The sequence below is a fragment of the Maniola jurtina genome, chromosome 16 (assembly GCF_905333055.1).
Source record: "Maniola jurtina chromosome 16, ilManJurt1.1, whole genome shotgun sequence".
NCBI lineage: Eukaryota > Metazoa > Arthropoda > Insecta > Lepidoptera > Nymphalidae > Maniola > Maniola jurtina.
Window position 1 is genome coordinate 1529838 of NC_060044.1, and position 21534 is coordinate 1551371.

Here is a 21534-nt window from a genome sequence, read left to right on the forward strand (position 1 = left end):
CTGAGGGTTCCGTACTCGGGTAATTTTCCGACATTTTGCTCGATAAATCAAAAATTATCATGCATAAAAATAAATAAAAATCTGTTTTAGAATAGGTATACAGGTAAAGCCCTTTCATATGATACCCCACTTGGTGTAGTTATCTTACTTTGAACATTGAAACACATTTTAATTTTTTTTAATGATGTAACCAAAAATTCGCGGTTTGCAGATTTATTCCTGTACTTGTACTATAAGACCTACCTACCTGCCAAATTTCATGATTCTAGGTCAACGGGAAGTACCCCTATAGGTTTTCTTGACAGACACGACGGACGGGTGGACGGACAGACAGACAGACAACAAAGTGAAAGTGATATAACCAACGCTGAAAACGGTAATAAACTGTTTTCCCTAAAAATAAGGAAAATAATGTTGATTTGGTAACCACAAACACCATAGACAATACCTTACGTAAAAAGTACTCTGTGATTGACAGTGACACTTGACCACAGACACTTGACATTTCCGATTTGACGTTTTATGTTTATATGTTCGAGGGAAAGGGCAAATCTGAGTAATTTCATAAATTTTGTTTTATATTAATTTTCTAGTTAAACGTAAAAATTCTAAACTTTAATCATAAAATGCCGTCGATGAAAGTGGAAGGTGATAGCGATGGGGATGGCGACATGTCCGGGGGCGATACTGAGAGATCCGGGGGCTCCTCCAGGGGACCTGACCGTGACTCCAGCGCTGAAGAAGCCGACGAACCAGACTCCGATGACTCCTCGGAGATGGATGAAAGTGAATGTGAACGACGAAGGAACGAGTGTTTGGACCATTTAGGTTGGTTCCTGTGACTTACGAAATAGGTTATGTTTACTAAACAATTTGTTTGGTATGCGATTTTGAACTTTATGTTTGGTTTTTATTGTTTTTTTGAAAATGTGGAGCTTAAATTATTGTGTGTGTAAAAGTGTATTTTAAATGAATAAAATGAGCTGATTATAGATGACACTTTACTTGAATTTGATAAAAAACTTGTGGCTTTTGTCTTAATGATGTTGTATTATTATTTATTCTGCAATTCTATAGCTCTAAAAAAGTATTAAATATATTATTTATAACAGTGGACATAGCAAAGGCATTCATTCTGTTGATTATACTGTAACACTGTTGCTTTGAGTCTCAAAATCCATATCATTACCTATATCACTACTCATAATATAAATACCAATGGGTTTGTTGGTTTATTGGTTAGTCCTTCAATCACGTCGCAACGAATCGACGTGATTTTTTGCATTGGTATAGTTAAAGAACTGGAGAGTGACATGTGCTACTTTTTATGCCGGAAAATCAAAGCAGCCAATGAATTTCCTATTGGCATTTGAATAGGGAATTATACCATCATTTCAACCCATTGCCCACTCACCATTGAACACAAGTCTCAAATGGGAAGGGTTTATGCCATAGTAGATTGACAGACTTCACACACCTTTGAGAACATTTTATACTGTAGGTAACGGGTACATACCATGATAAACCATGAAATAAGCTTACCCTTTGAGAACACCATGAAGAACTCTCAGTTTAAGATCTATAGAGCAAACTTTGACTTTGTGTAGACTTAGGACATTGATAAAATAAAGAGTTTTATCACTGGTATAAAGCTGTCTTGTTTCAACTGACACTTAAGACTGAGCAAAGTCAAAGTACACTCTTTAGACCTCAGCCTCAGGCATGCAGGTTTCCTCACCGTGATTTACTTCTCCATTAAAGCAATTTATTTAATTGCTTAAAACACATGGACCATGCAGCGTAACAGATTATTTCATTTTACAAAACACACATAGCTCTAAAGAACAGAATAACAGCATTGTGGGTACATTGTATATCCACAACATTAAGCTGAGTTAGGGCCTTTTTGTTGGCACGACACATAGTAAACATATGCTGTTTAAGTTAAGTTAGATTTTAAGGGATTATTATTTGTAATATGCTTATTGTGTTTTGTATTATGTGTTGGATCAACAAATAAATCTTATTTTATTCTATTCCATTCTATTCTAAAATGTTATAAGTACTTGCCTGGGTTTGAATCTCAGACCCGTGTCTTAACCGCTAAGCTATCACTACTTATTAGGGAAATAATATACATTGTATACTTAAATGACCATCTTCAAATTCCAGCGAACCTAGAGCGTCAGTTCACAGTCCTCCGGGAACAGCTGTACAATGAGAGGATGAAACATGTGGAATACCAGCTGTCTGAAGTGAGAGGTGGGAGATCCCAGGAGTATCTAGGGCCTCTGCACCGTCTGCAGGAGAATATGAGAGTTAGGTAAGGTTCCGAAAGTCTGGCAATGTAGTCATCTATATCTATACTACTAATAAATAAAATTGAAGTGTCTGCCTGTTTGAACGTGCTAATCTTAGGAATAGCTGAACCTATTTTGATGGGACTTTCTTAGACAAGTAGAGGATTAACCAAGGAGTAACATAGACTACTTTTAACCAACTTTAAAAAATGGAGGAGTTGTGTTTTTCTACCTATGTACATGATCTCCAAGATTTCTGAACTGATTTGCGTAATTTTTTTTTTAATGGAAAGAGGAACTTTGCGACATTGTTGCATAATTTTTTTAATTCCAACTCCTCAATCCTGATGCTGCAGGGGACCTGACCAATCCACGCGGGCGAAGCTGCGGGCATCATCTAGTCTATACATAAAGGAATAGCTGACTGACTGACTTCTTTCTTCTTTCTCCCCTCTGGGCTGGTTTCTGCACTTAAAAGTTTCCATCTGCTGTGCGTGTGTTGCCCCTCCCCGCCAAAGTCTTATCTCGGCTGGAGTTAAGATCCAAGCTCGCACCAGAAACCAGGTATATTACCCAGGTTGCCGAGGGCTTCCTGAAGAGAGGTTGGAGATCCCAAATGGCGCTCTCGTTGTTCTGTCACACCCCTGTAATCTATGGGACACGTGCGTCGGTGTTTCATCAACCTCCATGCAGGTCCTGCAATGAAACACTGGTGAAACACAGACTGACTGACTGATTACTGATCTATCAATGCACAGCTTAGACCAATAGACAGATTGGGCTGATATTGGCATGCAGATAGTTATTGTGACACCGTCATCCGCAAAGAAAGGATTTTTGAAAATGCAACCTCTAAGACCTCTTAGAGTAGGGGTTTGAAATTTGTGTAGTCACAAAGGACAAAGTCGCGGGCATAAGCTATTTAAAATTATAATTTACGAACTTAATTTATTAAACAAGTGTAAATTAAAAATTCTCAACACCCCCGACAAATCATTTTCAAATAAATAATTATGTATATCTAGGCAACGTCCATCTTGACAGCTTGACATTTGTCATTTGACACTTGAATATTATGAACCTAAGGGTTATCTAACCTTCTTTTCTACAAGAAAACTAGAAAATAGCTGATAACTTTTAAACGGCTGAACCATTTTTTTTGGATTATAGCTAAGAACACTCTCGATCAAGTCACCTTTCAAACAAAAAAAAGTAAATTCAAATCGGTTCATTCGTTTAGGCGCTACGATGCCACAGACAGATACACAGATACACAGATACACACGTCAAACTTATAACACCCCTCTTTTTGGGTTGGGGGTTAAAAAATATTAATATGTAGTTTTACAACACATTGTTGTTTATGTATATTAATATGTAGTAGATTTCACGTCACCATAGCCTAATATTTGACATATCGTCGATTCAGGATCAAACCGAGAGTTCCCTCATTCTAGTTCACTCGGGCGCAGCTCAAACTGGTGGATCTAGATTTTCTAAAAGCATGTTTTGCATGGGAGTGTGTTATACATAGATGAAGACTAAGAATACTATTTTTGAAAGTTCAGCTCCTAAGAGGTTAAATTGGGGATGATAGCAAGTGCCATCGGGTGCATGGCTAACAAGCATTATTTATCAAACAGGATTGAGGTAGCGGGCATCCTGAAGCAGATGCGGATAGAGAACATCAAACACAAGTACGAGGCTGAGGAGCAGGCTGCGCATCAGAATTTTAGGGTGAGTCATATTATTAAGGCTTAACACACCAAATATAATTTTTGTTTCTATATACAGGCTGTTTGGTAATTAGTATATAATGACGATATTGATCTGATAAATACAATGCTGAAGTATAATGGCGAAATAAAATTATAAAAATTTCCATACAAAATTAAATTATTTTTTTGTCAAAGTTTTCATGATCCTAACATTTAGGGTACGTTAGGGTCAATGAGATCGTTGGCTCCGCCTATTTAAAGATGGCCAACGATCTGACTCACGTCAAACTCATTATTTTGACTAATTTCTTAAACTGAACACTTTCAAGTAAAGATTTACCTAAACAAATAAACCTATACCTAAACCTGTGGAGATGATACTGCCATTGGCGCTATTAGGATGCCATAAGCCTACTTTGTCGTATTAGTTGACAAAAAAACCAAACAAATTTAAATTTCGCGGGCAGACCCGTGTAGTGCACCTTAATCTACGAATCGTGTCGCCTGTTATAAACGCACGGTTCCGCCTTTACTGTTTTTGAGTGAATGTTCAATGTTTACAACAAATCCTTGGAACATTTTTTATTTAATTGTCGTTCAAAAAGGTTTTATCTTGAATTAAAACGGTTGGTTGGGTTTCTGTAAAATAAAAAAAAATAGTTACACAAGAGCCACATGATGATGATGAGCCACACACATAATAATAGTAATAGTTACACAAGACAGAGTTAGATGGCGCCACGATACTTTTTAAAAGTACCGTAGCCCCATCTAAGTTTTTAAAAGCCAATTTTGGGCTGCAGAACTGTATTATTAGTAACTATTATTATAGAGTAGCTGATGCCCGCAGCTTCGCCCGCGTGGATTGGTCAGATCCCTTGCAGCATCAGGATTGAGGAGTTGGACTCCAAATTTTTTATGAAACAATGTCGCAAAGTTCCTCTATCGATTAAAAAAGAAATGACGCAAATCGGTTCAGAAATCTCGGAGATTTCGGTGTACATAGGTAGAAAAACACAACTCCCTTTTTGAAAGTCGGTTAAAAAAGTAGCCTATGTTACGCCCTGGTCAATCCTCTACTTGCCTGTGAAAGTCCCGTCAAAATCGGTTCAGCCGTTCCAAAGATTAGCCTTTTCAAACAGACAGACAGACAGACAGACAGTCAGACAGACAGACAGAAATTTTAAAAACGTGTGATTCAGTTATGGTATCGTTCAAATAACCATATGAGCTTAATATGAGGTAGTTATTTCGAAATTACAGACAGACACTCCTATTTTATTTATTAGTATAGATATTTGTTGTAGCATTATATAAATACATATTACTAGCTGTAGTATTTGTATGCAAGTGGCCTAGACTTCTACTAATACAAGTACGCTTGTCAAGTTTATTTCCCGGTACGTTCGTTGGGGCGCGGCGCTTCGAACCGGCCAAAAATACAGTCGTTTTGTAAAGCACACCTCTTACCTCCTCTTACTTGTACATGCCCATTTCAGTGAACTGGCCCTTAGGGGCACTTGCACCAACCCGTTAAATGTGTTTAATTAAAATCTACCAGTATGTTTGTCCTTTTCTTGTTAAGCGCTTATGTCGTCGACATTCCATCTACACGCACGAAACGTTTTGCGTCTTCATTCCTCATACGCATGGCTAAGGTTTAGAATATTCTCCCGCGATCTGTGTTTCCTACCAATTACAATCCGGGTATATTTAAAACAAGAGTGAATAGGCACCTTCTAGGTAAACGCGTCCCATCTTAGACCACATCATCACTTTCCATCAGGTGTGATTGTGGTCAAGCGTGGTCAAGCCTATAGTGAATAAAAAAAAAAAGCGCGGAACAAACTTGATAAAAAGTGACGCTATTACAAAATTTGACTAGAAATCAGTTTGGTGCAAGTGGTCCTTAGGCTACACGCTCCGTCTTACCTGAGAGCTTAACTGCACAAGCAAGTGTGCGCAGTTAAGTGCGTGTGTGTGGATGGCAAGACGGTATCCCGCGCAGTTGCAAAAGCAGCTAAAGATTGGACTGCGCAGTTCTAAGTCTTGCCTGTGCAGTTTTAACTGCGCAGGTTAGACGGAGTGTGTAGCCGAAGCGTTCGGGTGACCAATTAACATTGAGCTATGCTGTGCTCAGCTAAGCTAACTTTCTGGTGCTGTTTTTCTACAAACAACATTGAGCTGCGCGGTGTGCTGCGTGACTGCGATAGCGCGACGTGCATGCGTACAAGTGCAAACGAGATAGACTGAGCGGGTTGGGCAATGCGATGCCGAGCGAGCCAGCAGATACCGCGTGATCCTTGCTATGTTCAAAGCTCATCTGTACAAAGCACAGCGCAGCAGGGTTTCTTTGTATCTTCATTATTATCTTAGAGGAGTAATAGAGCATAGCACAGCATAGCTCAATATGGATTGGTCACCCTTAGTTTGACATCATGCTACGTCATACGGCTACATCCTACGAGAGTTCAGAGTTTCTGGGCTTCAGAAGGTAAGTGCTATTTATTATTATACTTTGCTGTTCAAACTAATCGCAGATTTAAGGTGACATTGCGACTTATATAGTAAACCTTTAGGTAGTTTACATGAGAAGACAATAAAAATTAGCAGTCAGTTAAGATTTTCGATAGAAAAAAAACCTAAAACTATGAAATACTTATGTACTGATTTTCAAATTAATAGGTATAGGATAGGTATAAAATATACACTATTGAACACGCGCATCACACGCAAAACATATCACACTCGTATTTAATTACTAGATGATGCTCGCAGCTTCGCCCGCGTGGATTGGTCAGATCCCCTGTAGCATCAGGACTGAGGAGTTGGAATCCAAATTTTTTATGGAACAATGTCGCAAAGTTACCTTGACAATTAAAATAAAAATTACGCCAATCGGTTCACAATCTCGGAGATATCAGTGTACATAGTTAGAAAACAACTCCATTTTTCAAAGTCGATTAAAAAAGTAGCATATGTTACTCCTTGGTTAATCCTCTATTTGTCTGTGAAAGTCCCGTCAAAATAGGTTTAGCCATTCCGAAGATTAGCCCGTTCAAACAGACAGGACACTTCAATTTTATTTTAAAAATATTATTATGTATTAGTATTATTAGTATAGATAAACTGGTTAGTGACGCGACCTTGAAGTTTTTACTCATCCCAAAATAGCAAAAAGCACTTAAATAAGGTTTCACTTCAAAAATCGACTATTAATATTAGCATGTCGGTGACGCGACCTTGAAGTATTTCGCATGCTAAAGTTGCTCAACGTGCCTAAAGAAGTTTTTACTTCAAAAATCGAGGTCGCTTTGGACGGCCCTGACGCGCCGCGTTGATGTCTTTTTTTAGGCAACTTCTTCCTTGAAGATTTTTGTAGTGTAAGATATTTGTATTTTTTTTTTATAAAAATTTGCGAGCAAACGAGCAGGCGGGTCACCTGAGGTTAAGTGATTACCGCCGTCCGCCACCCATGGTAATTTGCAGCATCAGAGTCCAGAGGTACCGCCGATGCTTGCCGGCCTTTCAGGAATTTGATGGTCCGCCTCTTTAATAACCCTATGCTGTAATCTAGTGGGAACACCGCCGATAGGAGTTGATTCCACAGTTTGCATGTGCGTGGAAGAAAGTATCTGGCACAACAGGCGGTCGAAGTGCACCAGGCACCCAGGCGGTGAGGGTGGTCTTTATCGTTTTATCATGTTGAATCTTACGAAATGAAATCTTTATTTTGCCAATTTGTGGATAAATAACAGATATTATAATATAGGAGATTAGACCCGTTCACAATCTACTGCCAACAGACGTTGTCCAAAAATACAATGTTTACTACACCTAATATAAAAGATTATATAAAAAAATATTCAAAAATCAATCAGAATAAAGTTGCTGTCGGTCCTGCCCCCGATCTCTCTCCGGTCGTATCGGATTTATGTACCTACGTCCCACCGGACTATGAGAGTGAGGGAATAGAGAGTGCACCTGTGTTTGCACACAAGCTATACGCTAATTGTGCGCTATAATATCTCACGCGCAATTGGCTTAGATTGGCCGTCGTAGCCGATATAATCATGCTACGAACATATTATGAGCATAATATGCGACAGGTCGAGATGGCAATCGGGGTATGGGCGCCCCGCACAGCCCCCGCGCTAACCCGGTGCGAGATAGCGCCGGTGACGTGCGGGTCTCATATCGTAGCACAATTACCTGTCGTCCTAATATCAATTTACTGCCCGTGTCCCAGACAGATTAAACACATATAGCTAAACGTAATATGATGTTTAAATTCATTGTACCTACAGCGCGGCGTTCTGCGCTTCCCCTACTAGTGATGCGCCTTCAAAGTGTCGATACCATTCATGAAATGTCCTTTTTTTTTTAAAAAAGAAGAATATTAGCCATTTGAATCATGACTAACATTCCCCTTTCCCCTCCAACTAAGCGTAAAGCTTGTGCTAGGAGTGGGTACGACAATAGTGCAACGGGTGGGGTTTGAACCGTCGACCTTTTGGATTTCAGTCCACTTCTATAACCGTTGAGCTATTGAAGCTAATGTCCTCTTTTATATATTAAAGGATATAATTTAGAAATGTATTTAAATAAATAAATGAAATAAATATTCTTGTATTTGAGACCATATTGAAAACTCAGTACACACACACACAGTATAAAACACAGAAAATACAGAGAAAATGTCTTTCCATGCATTTCAACCGAAAAAACCATCGCTATCGCGTACCTCTAATTAGGTAATGTACGTTTGTAACAAAGGCGGCGGTCTGTGATCTCTTCCAGGCAACATATACTTACTCAAGAGCTCCTAAAACTGTAAGACGGGAAATCGCAAATATAAATAGCAATCGCAATACATATGTTACCGGAAAATACATTTCCTACAGCTGTTTGGGAATTGTATAGTAGGTACGCCTAGGGTAAAGTATGAAACAAAAAATATTCTATACATTGCCTGAATGTTTTAGGTATTCTATGGTATGCTTCGGTATTCTACGCAATACCAGAGTATCCAGATTACCGGTAACACATACATGAATACATATTCAGTTATGTGCGTTTTAAGAAATTAAATATCACTTGCTTTAACGGTGAAGGAAAACATCGTGAGGAAACTGGCATGCCTGAGAGTTCTCCATGTTCTCAAAGGTGTGTGAAGTCTGCCAATCCGCATTGGGCCAGCGTGGCAGACTATGGCCTAAACCCTTCTCATTCTGAGAGGAGACCCGTACTCAGTAGTGGGGCGGCAATGGGTTGATCATGATGACATACATGATATTTCACACTTTTGTATTAGATGAGCCCAGATGAGCCAGACCAATAAATGAGGTTTACTAACTAAAATGAAAAAAAAAACCAGCGTGGAAATGCAGCCCGTATTCTTGGCACCATTCCACGCAGGCATGATTTGTATAGTAATAATTAGATAAGGTACTTAAAGGATAAGCTTTAAGTTTTATTGTAATAATAAAAAAAAACTAAAATGAAACGTTTGTACGTAATTGATATTGTATCGAAATCGATGTTTTTTTCAATAGATAACGTACACCCCTTGTATGCAATCCCTATCTGGAAGGGGTGAATGTTAATTATATTTTCGTTTTAATGGAGTTGCCTTCCGATCCGATATTTGTCATCTATGTTCCGAGGCTGCAATAAACCGATGTTACTACTTATTCTATACTACTACTACTTATTCTACCTACTATAGTATTAACCAGGAAAGGAGTTTATTTCTGGGGTTTCGTACCCGAAAGTTGCAAACGGGACCCTATACAGATAATATTACCGTGCTATTACCAAGCCTCCGCTATCCGTCCGTCCGTGCGTTGTCCTCGTAGATAGGTGAGTTCCTGTCGACGAGGCTCTAGACGCTTTAGATTCTAGAATTCCGATCCGATATCCTTTATCTCACTCTGGTTTTTGTAAGAATAAGAATAAGAAGTGTTTATTTGCTAGAATATGGTAAAATATACATTGTTCTTAAATATTAGGTAGAATCGCATATTCTGCCAAGCACGCCATGCAAAATTTATTTTTATATAATGCAAAAAACGTAGTGATCATGTACAAATTATTAATTATTCCATTCACAATTTAAAATTTGTCGTTCAAAAATTCGTTAGCATCATAATAACATTTTTTTAATAGAAATTTAAATAAATAATTCCTAAAAGATTCCTAGAAGTTTCATTTCATAACTGTGTGACGGTAGCTGGTTATGGATACGTACGGACTACGGACCCGTCAAGGAGATCAGAATCTATAGGGTAGGTACTTCCCGTTGACCTAGAATCATGAAAGCACTAGTAAATGGAAAAATCCGAAAACCGTGAATTTGTGGTTACGACATGCAAAATTAAAGTGTACGATAGTACGGAACCCTTCGTGTGCTCAACCGACTCGCACTTGACGCGTTTTTGGGTGCAAACTCACGGTAACAATACAATAACAACGGAACACCATTATATTTTATATTGTGATTTCTAATTACTGCACAACCGGAAATACATTTCAAAACAGAATATTGAACTTGTTTGATAAACATGAAGTGACTGCGATATGACGCAGGTATGTACTATGTACCTACTTATGTACACATAATGCTGTAGTCCAAAGCCGAAGTAGCAGAATATCGTAATTGACTAAGAGTCCAGACGAAATCCACAGGAATGTCCAGCGGGCTTCGTCCAAAGCCAAACGGCTTCCGCTCGGCGTAGTCGGAAACCGAAACTCAAGCTACGGACTAGGCAATCCTGATCCTAAAATCATGTATTTGATGTGTTTAGACTGAATTAATAATAAATAAATAAATTTTATTTCAGGCAATATTTACAACCCATAGTAACAAATAATTAATGACAAAAAATAACATTGGGAAACGATAATTACAGTAAATTAAATATTCAAAACAAAATGAAAGTTTAAAAATAAAATAATGTTATAGAATGGTGATAAAGCAGTTCTTTTAAAACTTTCATAAATGATGCCCATGATTTTGTTTGCGTGGATATAGATTTTTAAAATCTCGTGAAAAATCTTTCATGTTCCGGGAAAAAGTAGCCTATGTTCGTCTCCGGAATGCAAGCTATCTCAATTTATGTCAAAATCGCTTAGACGGATGTTTAACCGATTTAAGACGACGAAAACGTACCAAACAGACAGATATAGTGGATGGATTACAATTTTGTATGATCACGTATTAAGCCCTTACCTACTCATTTTGAGAGATGAAGATGATATATGTATCAAGCGCTCTCGACATTCCTGAAAATTGTCTAGGCCAATCGCAATGTGCCGTCATTTCGGCTTTGGCTTATAACATGAAGCAGCATGCGCGGGCGCCGGATGTGACGTCACGGCTTCATGAATGGTCGCCGAGTCGATGACACTGCGCATTGTCCAAGTATGTGAAGGCACACTTTATATTTTGATGATTTCTTTGTTTGTATTCATGCGAATTAATTATTGTGTAATGCATAATACTTTATAGTACAGTACCTACATACTTGTTTTGCAAAACGTTCTTCCATACTGCCGTGGAACTAGGAAACAATTCAGCTTGCCCTTCCGGCTGTATAGAAGCAGGCGTTATTTTGCTGAAGTCCATGATATACAAGGAATCAAAAGCTTAATTTGCTATAATCCGCTAAACCAGAACAACCACTCGACGTACGTTTCGCCCCGACACCGGAGCATCCTCAGGAGATGAAGACCTTACAATGCCTAATTGCAATCAGGCTTTGTAAGCCTAATAGACTTACAAAGCCTAATTGCAATTAGGCATCGTAAGCCTGTTAGGCTTTGCAATCAGGCCTAGTAAACCTATTAGGCTTTGCAATTAGGCATTGTAAGGTCTACATCTCCTGAGGATGCTCCGGTGACGGGGCGAAACGTACGTCGAGTGGTTTGTCTGGTTTAGCGGATTATAGCAAATTAAGCTTTTGGGTCCTTGTGCCCTTCCGGCGTCCGTGTTTGCTGCCAAGTTTAACTAAATACCTTCAAGACGAGAGTGAATAGGCATCTTCCAGGCAAGCGCGATCCAATCTAGACCTCAGCATTGGTATTTACTTTTATCAGGCATGATTGTCATCAAGCGCAATCCCATTTATCTCACAAAAAAAGCTTATTAAAGCCTGACCAAAAAATATAAAAAACTTGCTGCCAGTGGCAACCCCCTGCCAGAAACCCTTAAACTTCTAACCTTTTAAGGCGCCTGGTAGGGAGTTGCTACGGCCCTTAGTGTCTGGCAATGTATGACGTGATTTCTAACACTATTTCAAAGAAAATATAAAAAAATCAGACTCTATACAGTGGACCCCCGGTAATCCGGCCCCTGTCTAATCCGGCACCCCCTGTAATCCGACAAGTTTATTTTATTATTGAACTAGCTGATGCCCGCGACTTCGTTAGCGTGAATGTAAGTTTTTTAAAAATCCCGTGGGAACACTTTAATTTTCCGGGATAAAAAGTAGCATATGTGCTAATCCAGGGGATAATTTATCTCCATTCTTAATTTCAGCCCAATCCGTTCAGTAGTTTTTGCGTGAAGGAGTAACAAACATACACACACACATACATATACACATACACACAAACTTTGTGATGTGATGTGGTTTACTTTTGACATATAGAATATTATCGTTGGATCTTTAATAATTTGTCGGATTACAAGGTACTCTTTAATAAAAAACGCCGGACTATAGAGGGTCTTAGGCAGTACTCTATAATCCGACAAATTCGATAGTCCGACACTGCCCTGCAAAACGTTTGTCGGATTACCGGGGGTCCACTGTACTTCGACGTAAGATTTTTCACACCTTTATTGTTCGTATATATTATTGCTGATCGTTTCTCCCTGTGTTGGGGACTTTCAGCTTTTATAGAATAACGCGCTTGGCTCTCTATTAGTACTGTTAGTAGTTAGCAATTGTTAGGCACAGGAAATGTTGTTCCTTACGGGGTTACGCCATTGTTTTATATCAAGGACACAACTTAGAAAGTGGGGGTTCCAGTTTTATTAAAAAAAACCAGGCCAAGTGCGAGTCAGACTCGCGCACTGAGGGTTCCGTACTCGGGTATTTTTTCCGGTACATTTTGCACGTTAAATAAAAAACTATTATACTTAAAATAAATAAAAATCTGTTGTAGAATGTACAAGTAAATCCCTTTCATATGATACCCCACTTGGTATGTTATCTTACTTTGAAAATTGAAACACATTTTTTTTTTCTGTGATGTAACCACAAATTCACGGTTTTCGGATTTAATCTATTACTTGTGCTATAAGACCTACCTACCTGCCAAATTTCATGATTCTAGGTCAACGGGAAGTACCCTATAGGTTTCTTGACAGACAGACACACAGACAGGCAACAAAGTGATCCTATAAGGGTTCCGTTTTTCCTTTTGAGGTACGGAATCCTAAAAACTCTGAAAAGAGGTGCGTAACCGGGTAGAACCACGGATCCCGCGAATAGAAGGCTGATGTCTTGACCGCTAGGCTATTACCGCTTATATTTATATCAAAATACCTATAGGACTAAGTTTATCCAAGCGATTCGCCTTGCCGACAGCAAAAGAAGGCTTACAACTATTTCTTGAAAATCCGTGAATTTCATTTCTCATAGACAGGCTTTCAGGGGCTATAAAATGTAGTTATACTTCAAAGTTTCAAGTTTCCAAATTATTACGCTCGCAACTTCGTCCGCGTGGATTTAGGTTTCCAAAACCCCGCGCGGATGCTTCGATTTTTCGAGATAGAAAGTAGCCTATACCCATCTCTACGGGTGAACCGTGAAAAGGTAACAGAGAGACAGACACACGTTCGTTATTATAATAAACTAGCAGATGCCTGCGTCTTCGTTTGCGTGGATATAGGTTTTTAAAAATTTCCTTGAGAACTCATTGATTTTCCGGGATAAAAAGTAGCCTATGTGTTAATCCTGGGTATAATCTATACAAGCAAAATTCGTCCAGTAGTTTTTGCGTCGAAGAGTAACAAACATACACACATGTACACACAAACTTTCGCCTTTATAATACTAATGTGAAGTGTGATAGTGTGGTAATGTCTCTTAGTGTCCGATTTTATTTCCATAAGCGCCTACAAAATAGGCCTACGTGAAAATAGAGTTTTTAGTAATTTGCACGTAGCCCACGCAGCCCGAGTCAGGCTTCAGTTTTCTGGCGTAATTAAAGCCTACCTATCTACCTACACCACCTGCCTACCAGCAAATATTACCGTGCTACCAGCGATCTGCCTACCTAGTTACATACCCTTGCAATAGGTATACAACAGAGGAAGGAAATGTTTATAATCAACTGTCCGAAATAAAAATTAATTTATATCTGTCCGATATTGTACAAGTGCAGGGTTTGGGTTAGGGTTTACCTTTAGGGTTCAGTATCTTCAGAGAAAAAAGGCACTCTTTCCTAGGATCTCTTCGTTTGTCTGACGTGTGTCAAAGTAGATACTCCCAGTTGACCTAGAATCATGAAATGGCAGGCAATGTAGCAATGTCTTATAGCACAAGAAAAGTTAAAAAATCCGAAAACCATGAATTTGTTGTTATATTACCAATATTATACATATTATATATATTATACATATTTAAAGTGTTAATGTCTTGTACGATTGTATGGAACCCTTCGTGTGCGAGTCCGACTCACGCTTGACCGGTTTTATATTTACATTTATCTACGTCCAATTGTATTAAAAAACTGAAACTTAATCAAATTGATTGGATTGAAAATGTAACCGAGCTTTTTCGAAAAAGAATCATAACATTAGTGCATAGTTACACAATTTAGTCGCGTTCAATTAGTTTAGTTTAATGATCTTCAAAAATGGAGGCGAAATGTTCATGTACTTTCAGAGGTACCAACATGGCCGTAAAATTTCACGAACGCCACGTTTTAACTACGTACTCCGCTAGATGGCGTTAGGTGTCACATTTTAAGATGCGTTCGCTTATCTTTGAGTTATTTTCCTGTTCCGAACTTTGATCCAATACGTAATATTTTACTATAGATCTTTGTAATTGTAAATAATTTTCTCGTGCTATTTATTATTAACTACACCCTTCGTTTTGAATTGTATCCATAAAAATTGGTATTTAGGCTTTCGGTTAATAATGAAAAAATAATTGTTTGAAGATTTTCGGAAATACCATCCACAAGGAGTTTGTATGAAGATCCATCATTTCAATTAATTTTCAAGCTATATTATCTACGAAATTGAGATTTTGACTAAAGATAAAGAAACAGGTAGGTACCTATTTCAGGATTTTAGGAAATTCTAAGGGAAAGGAAAGGAAAAAGAGGGATTGATCACAACTCACAAGCCAGTAGAGGGTTGTATAAGAAGTGCTTTTTAATTTAGTTACCTATCATAAGACTTGCCTTGATGGATCTTTACATTAAAGATTACTTGTCTTTTTGCACGTTGCGCCTTTTTCATCATCATCTCAACCCATCGCCTGCCCACTACTGCGTCTGCTTTCAGACTAAGAAGGGTTTAGGCCATAGGTTCATTAGTTTAGGAGCTGCGATGCCACAGACAGATACGCAGGTACACAGATACACACGTCAAACTTATAACACCCCTGTTTTTGAGTCGGTGGTTAAAAATTAGAGGTGCGAATCCCAGACCCCCGGGGGAATAGGACCCGGACGTCTTAACCATTAGGTGTAGAGACTTACCACTGTACTACTGTTGAGCATTTATCTCCAGTCCAGTAATTCACGTTCAGCGCCATAATGAGACGATGGATCTCGTATACAGCAGGGTCTTCTCCGTTTGACCTAGGACAAGACGGGGGTAAGAGCTTTGAGGCATGGCCTCTTTGCCCTGGTGTGGCGCGGGGAAGAACGCTTCCCCGGTAACGTTCGTTGGCTAAGGCCTGCCTTCTTGGCTTAGGGTCTCGAAGTCTCGGTTGTGTGTTGGGACCCTCAGCATCGAGCACGGGGGTATTGTCAAGTCCAGCAATGCTTACGTCGTCTTCGTCGTCGTCATCTTCACCAGCAAGTTGCGCTGGTATAGGTCTCGTCTGATTAATTATAGGCGCATAGTTTGCATTATATATGTAAAGCTTGCGAGTTATTCGCTAGGAGTAATTATTGTTATTTTCAGCATCATTGTAAACCTCAACAAGTCAATAAAACCAGTTACAACTAAGTATGTAACTGAGTATAACGTTGTTTCATTTGTAGTCAGATCACACAGCTACATAAGCTATCTCTGAATACTACCTCCCTTTATATAATTCATACAAAGGACGGTACATACACAATTCACATGTTTATGTATTTCACTTGTATGTTCTTGGTAAAACAAAAGCTCGGTAAAAGAAATCTTTCGAGTTTGAACAGCATGCATGTAGGTAAAGCTTTTATCGAGTTTGTGCTACTTGGAACACCTTGTTCTATTCTAGGGACTCGAACGAACAAGAACTTTTATCTACTTTTATCTTTGGCACAAGTTTCCCGGCGAGGCCGTGACGATACCTATCTTGTATATACTTTACTATTGTACATCTTATCGTCATCATCATCATCATCAACCGATAGACGTCTGGCTCTGAACATAGGTCTCTTGTAGGGACTTCCACGCACCACGGTCTTGCGCCGCCCGAATCTAGCGGCTCCCTGCGACTCGCCTGATGTCGTCCGTCCACCTAGCCTTCCAAGCTTCGCTTTCCTGTCCGAGGTCATTCTACCGCCTTGGGACCCCACGTCTATCGGTTTTTTTGAACTATGTACCCTGCCTATTGCTTCTTCAGCTTCGAAACCCGTTGAGCTATGCCGGTTACTTTGTTTCTCCTATGGATCTTCTCATTTCTGATTTAATCTCGTACTTCTATCTCATATCTCATATTTAGCTAAATTACCTATTCATATGTTTATTCAATATCGTCGTAATCAGCTGATAGATGTCCACTATTGGGCGTAGGTGTCTTATAGGGTCTTCCGCACACATAGGTTGCGCCGCCTGAATCCAGCGGCTCCCTGCGATTCGATGAATGTCGTCTGTCCACCTAGAGCTTTCCGATGCAAGGTCGCCATCCCAGCATCTTAAAAATATGTTAACGTCTTATCCTTTTATAGGTAGGTATAGCAAAATTTAGCTCCTTATACTTTACGAGCTAATTTACATGAATAAAATACGGTTTAAAACTTAACGTTGTTGAATAAAGTTTCATATAAGGCTTTTTAGGGTTTCGTACCCTACTCTAGTAGGGTAGGGCACGACCGTAATCGTTAGAAAGTTGAAATTTTCAGAAAATATATAAATGTATTTTATAGGGGCTATAACAACAAATAATTAAAAAAAATCTAAATGATCACCATGCAAATTAAAAATAAATGAAAACTGCATAAGTTTTTATAGATATCTTGTACAATGGTACGGAACCCTTCATGTGTGAGTCCGACTTGCGTTTAACCGGTTTTAAGATACTTACCTATAAACTACTTTGTTGCTTACAATACCTAAATAACAAGATGAAATTTATTGTAACCATTTATGCGTTCGGTTCACAATTGTGCCGGAAACCCTGAAGTAAGTTTGAAAAACCTGTACCTCAAGGTCCCTAGATGTATTTAAAGTGTACATAGTTAAAGATAAAACGTTCATATAAATACAAAGCACGCAAAGGTGATGTTATCTTGTATCAGCGATCCCTCACAGACAACCTTCGATGAAAGGACATCTACGAGATAATCGGATGCTGCATATGAACAAACTAGATGATGCCCGCGACTTCGTCCGCGTGGATTTAGGTTTTTCGAAATCCCGTGGGAACTCTTTGATTTTCCGGGATAAAAAGTAGTCTATGTGCTAATCCTGGATATTATTTATCTCCACTCCAAGTTTCAGCCAAATCCGTCCAGTAGTTTATGCGTGAAGGAGTTACAAACATACACACACACACACACACACACACACACACACACACACACATACAAACTTTCGCCTTTATAATATTAGTGTGATTAGTGTGATTTTCTTAACATGATTATACTTTCAGTAGGTATATTTTAGTAGTAGGTATTTTTCAGTCAATGTAGAAGATTTAAACATTTTATAACTTTTCGGAGTCATATGCGTTCCAAGCAATTAGAATTAGGTACTTGCTTTAACAGGGCTCTCTCCGTCACTTACTCCATACAATCGTAGTTCCAATTTCATTTGAATATTAAGCTACCAAAGTTCATGAAATTTTGCAGACATTCTAGAAACTAATATCTATGCCTGTGGTTTTCCAGATTTCTGTTAAAATATATATAACATATAAAATATTACTGTTTTCAAAGGTGTGTGTAGCCAGCGTGGTGGACTGTTGCCAAAACCCTTCTCATTCTGAGAGGAGACCCGTGCTCACTAGTGGGCCAGCGATGGATTAATGATGATGATGATATGAGCAAACAACCCATACTCTTGAGATGATTATATTTTCAGTACATTTTAATATTTTTCAGTCCATTTAGAAGCTTCAGGCGTCTATATTCTTTTAGACGATAGGTTCTGCATTGGTCAAATACGTCCTCATAGTGATTAATTAATCAATAGTGATGAATGATTAATGGATTAGACAATTAATCCAGCTGATCGATTGCGGAAAAGCAAGTGATATTTAATAGGGTCTTGGGCTGTAGTAATAAAATGATGTGATGTTTTTTTTGTATAGCGGTATTTTATATGGTGCTAGAATTCATTATTAAAGTGAATAATTAAAAAAAATCATGAGTTTTGTAACAATTAATATTAACGTCACGTTGTACGGAAAGCGATAAATGACGTCACAAGGCGTAAAAGACAAAATTACGAGGTTTTAATTTTTTAACTTAAAAATAGAGTAAGTTCTGCAAAAAAATAATTGTAATAAATTAAAAAAAAAAAAATTGTGACCTTAATTTAATTATTGTAAAAATGAATAAAAATCGTGTTTTTTTTAATTATTATGTTAAATCAAGAATTCTAGCCACTTATACTACCGCTATACAAAACATCGCATCATTTTATTAACAGTCCAAGACTATTAAATATCACTCGCTTTTCCGCAAGTTAAGTTAATTTGCTAAGGTTAAATATCACTTGCTTTGTTCAGTTAATAAAGATTTATTTATTAATTTTATTAATGAATTCTAGCCCCATAAACTACCGCCATACAAAACATCCCATCATTTTATTAACAGTACAAGACTCTATTAAATATCACTTGTTTTTCCGCAAGTTAAGTTAATTTGCTAAGGTTAAATATCACTTGCTTTGTTCAGTTAATAAAGATTTATTTATTAATTTTATTAATGAATTCTAGCCCCATAAACTACCGCTATACAAAACATCCCATCATTTTATTAACAGTCCAAGACTCTATTAAATATCACTTGCTTTTCCGCAAGTTAAGTTAATTTGCTAAGGTTAAATATCACTTGCTTTGTTCAGTTAATAAAGATTTATTTATTAATTTTATTAATGAATTCTAGCCCCATAAACTACCGCCATACAAAACATCACATCATTTTATTAACAGTCCAAGACTCTATTAAATATCACTTGCTTTTCCGCAAGTTAAGTTAATTTGCTAAGGTTAAATATCACTTGCTTTGTTCAGTTAATAAAGATTTATTTATTAATTTTATTAATGAATTCTAGCCCCATAAACTACCGCCATACAAAACATCACATCATTTTACGACTACAGTCCAAGGCCCTATTGCTTTTAGTGGGTATATAAGCTTATGTACTTAGTATATAAGACGAAGTGGCCAAAGTGACCCCAGCGCGAGTCGCGAGTGAACGATCGCGTTACGCTAAATGAGTTCAACGGCCGCGCGGGTTCACGGACCCGAGGCGGACGTTTTCAGAAACTGCTTTGTGGAGCTTCCACTGCGACGCCTTGAGAGTTATTATGTCTTGAGATGCTTATTATCCATACTTAAATACTAATATTATAAATACGAAAGTGTGTCTGTCTGCTAGCTTTTCACGGCCCAGCTGTTTTAATTTTTATTTATTTACACTAAAATCAAGTAAGTATCTACTTTACTTTAAAAAGTACTAAGTGAGTAAAAATAAAACTATTAAAGTCAAAAATATCCACGATCAATGTTCACCTAAGTGATTAAAACAATTTTTTTTTCTCAAATTTATTTAGTTTGCCATGGAAAATGTTTCAGTTACAATGTTACAAAAAATGTATCAGTTACCGATTTTGATTAAATTAGGTACATCGTTAGCTTACATCCTGGGGAAGGACATAGGCTACTTTTTATCCCGGAAAATCAAAGAGTTCCCACGGGATTCCTAACAACCCATCCGCTTAACCGATTTGTATGAAAGGTACCGAGGTAGCTTGCGTCCCTGTAATTGACATAGGCATTTTATCCCGGAAAATCAAACAGTTCCCACGGGATCTTTAAAAACCTAAATCCTCGCGGACGAAGTCACGGGAATCCTTTAGTTCAATATAATAATAATTCAACATTTTAGGAATTCAAAATTTTGGACCCGAAGGGGATGTTTCTGCCATAATAGCCTAAAACTGTTACACTTATAGCGACGGGCACAGGTAATAAATAGGCAACTTCGAGGCAAGCGATCTTCAAGCTAGACCTCATCATTGCTTTTTATGAAGCACTAGCGGATACTCGACATGTGCAAAAAAACCGGCCATGTGCAATTCAAAATATCGGGTATTTTGCACGATCAATCAAAAACTATTTTTGCTAAAAAATAAAAAAAATAAAAGCCCTTTCATAATATGATACCCCACTTGGTATAGTAATCTTACTTTGAAAAATTGAAAATACTAATTATTTGTTCATGAACACATTTTAATATTTTTTTTGTAATGTAACCGCAAATTTACGGTTTTTCGATTTTTCGCAATAAAAGGGTTCGTATGGTAAAAAGTTATCTAGGATTCTATTTTTCTGTTTCTATGCCACTCCACCGGAAAAGCTTTTCCTAACGCCAAACGATCAAGTGCATAGTAAAAGGAAATTTGGTTTGAAGTCATATTTACAAAACTACCATACGCCTATCAGGCTAGTGGTTTCCAACTTCGATTACGTATAATATTACTTAAATTCCGCACATATCAGTCGCTTGCACAGCGTAGGCAATATGCCACGTGGTCCAAGTCGCTAAAGAGATGCCCCGGCTTCGGAGGTCTGAATGTCGCCTTTCAAATTCAAATTCAAAATGTTTTTATTCAATTAAACTTTTACAAGTGCTTTTGAATCGTCAAAATAATCTACCACTGGTTCGGAATGCCGTTCCTACCGAGAAGAACCAGCAAGAAACTCGGCGGTTGCTCTTTTCAAGTACATATTCAATTTACAATAATATGCCATACTGTATACAAGCAATTGCAGCGCCGTGTATTGCTGGAGCGAGTCAAGTCCAGGCTTTACGTTTCCTCTGTGCCTCGCTAGATAATTGGTCCCAGTTATTATCATTTACATCTATCCATTAACTAATATTAGTTTAA

The 21534-nt window shown here is 38.0% G+C and overlaps 1 protein-coding gene across 2 annotated transcripts in view; it reads left to right on the forward strand.

Moving 5' to 3' along the window:
- Window positions 1–507: 507 nt before the first annotated feature.
- Window positions 508–21534, forward strand: part of LOC123873374 (breast cancer metastasis-suppressor 1-like protein) — an 86095-nt gene continuing 65068 nt past the window's right edge. For both annotated transcript variants that reach the window (XR_006797674.1, XM_045918219.1), the window contains exons 1-3: window positions 508–828; window positions 2173–2323; window positions 3944–4037. Coding sequence is in view for 1 of the 2 variants with exons in the window: in XM_045918219.1 (XP_045774175.1) it covers window positions 627–828; window positions 2173–2323; window positions 3944–4037 (447 nt within the window). In the remaining variant the exon portion in view is untranslated. The remainder of the gene's footprint in view (window positions 829–2172; window positions 2324–3943; window positions 4038–21534) is intronic.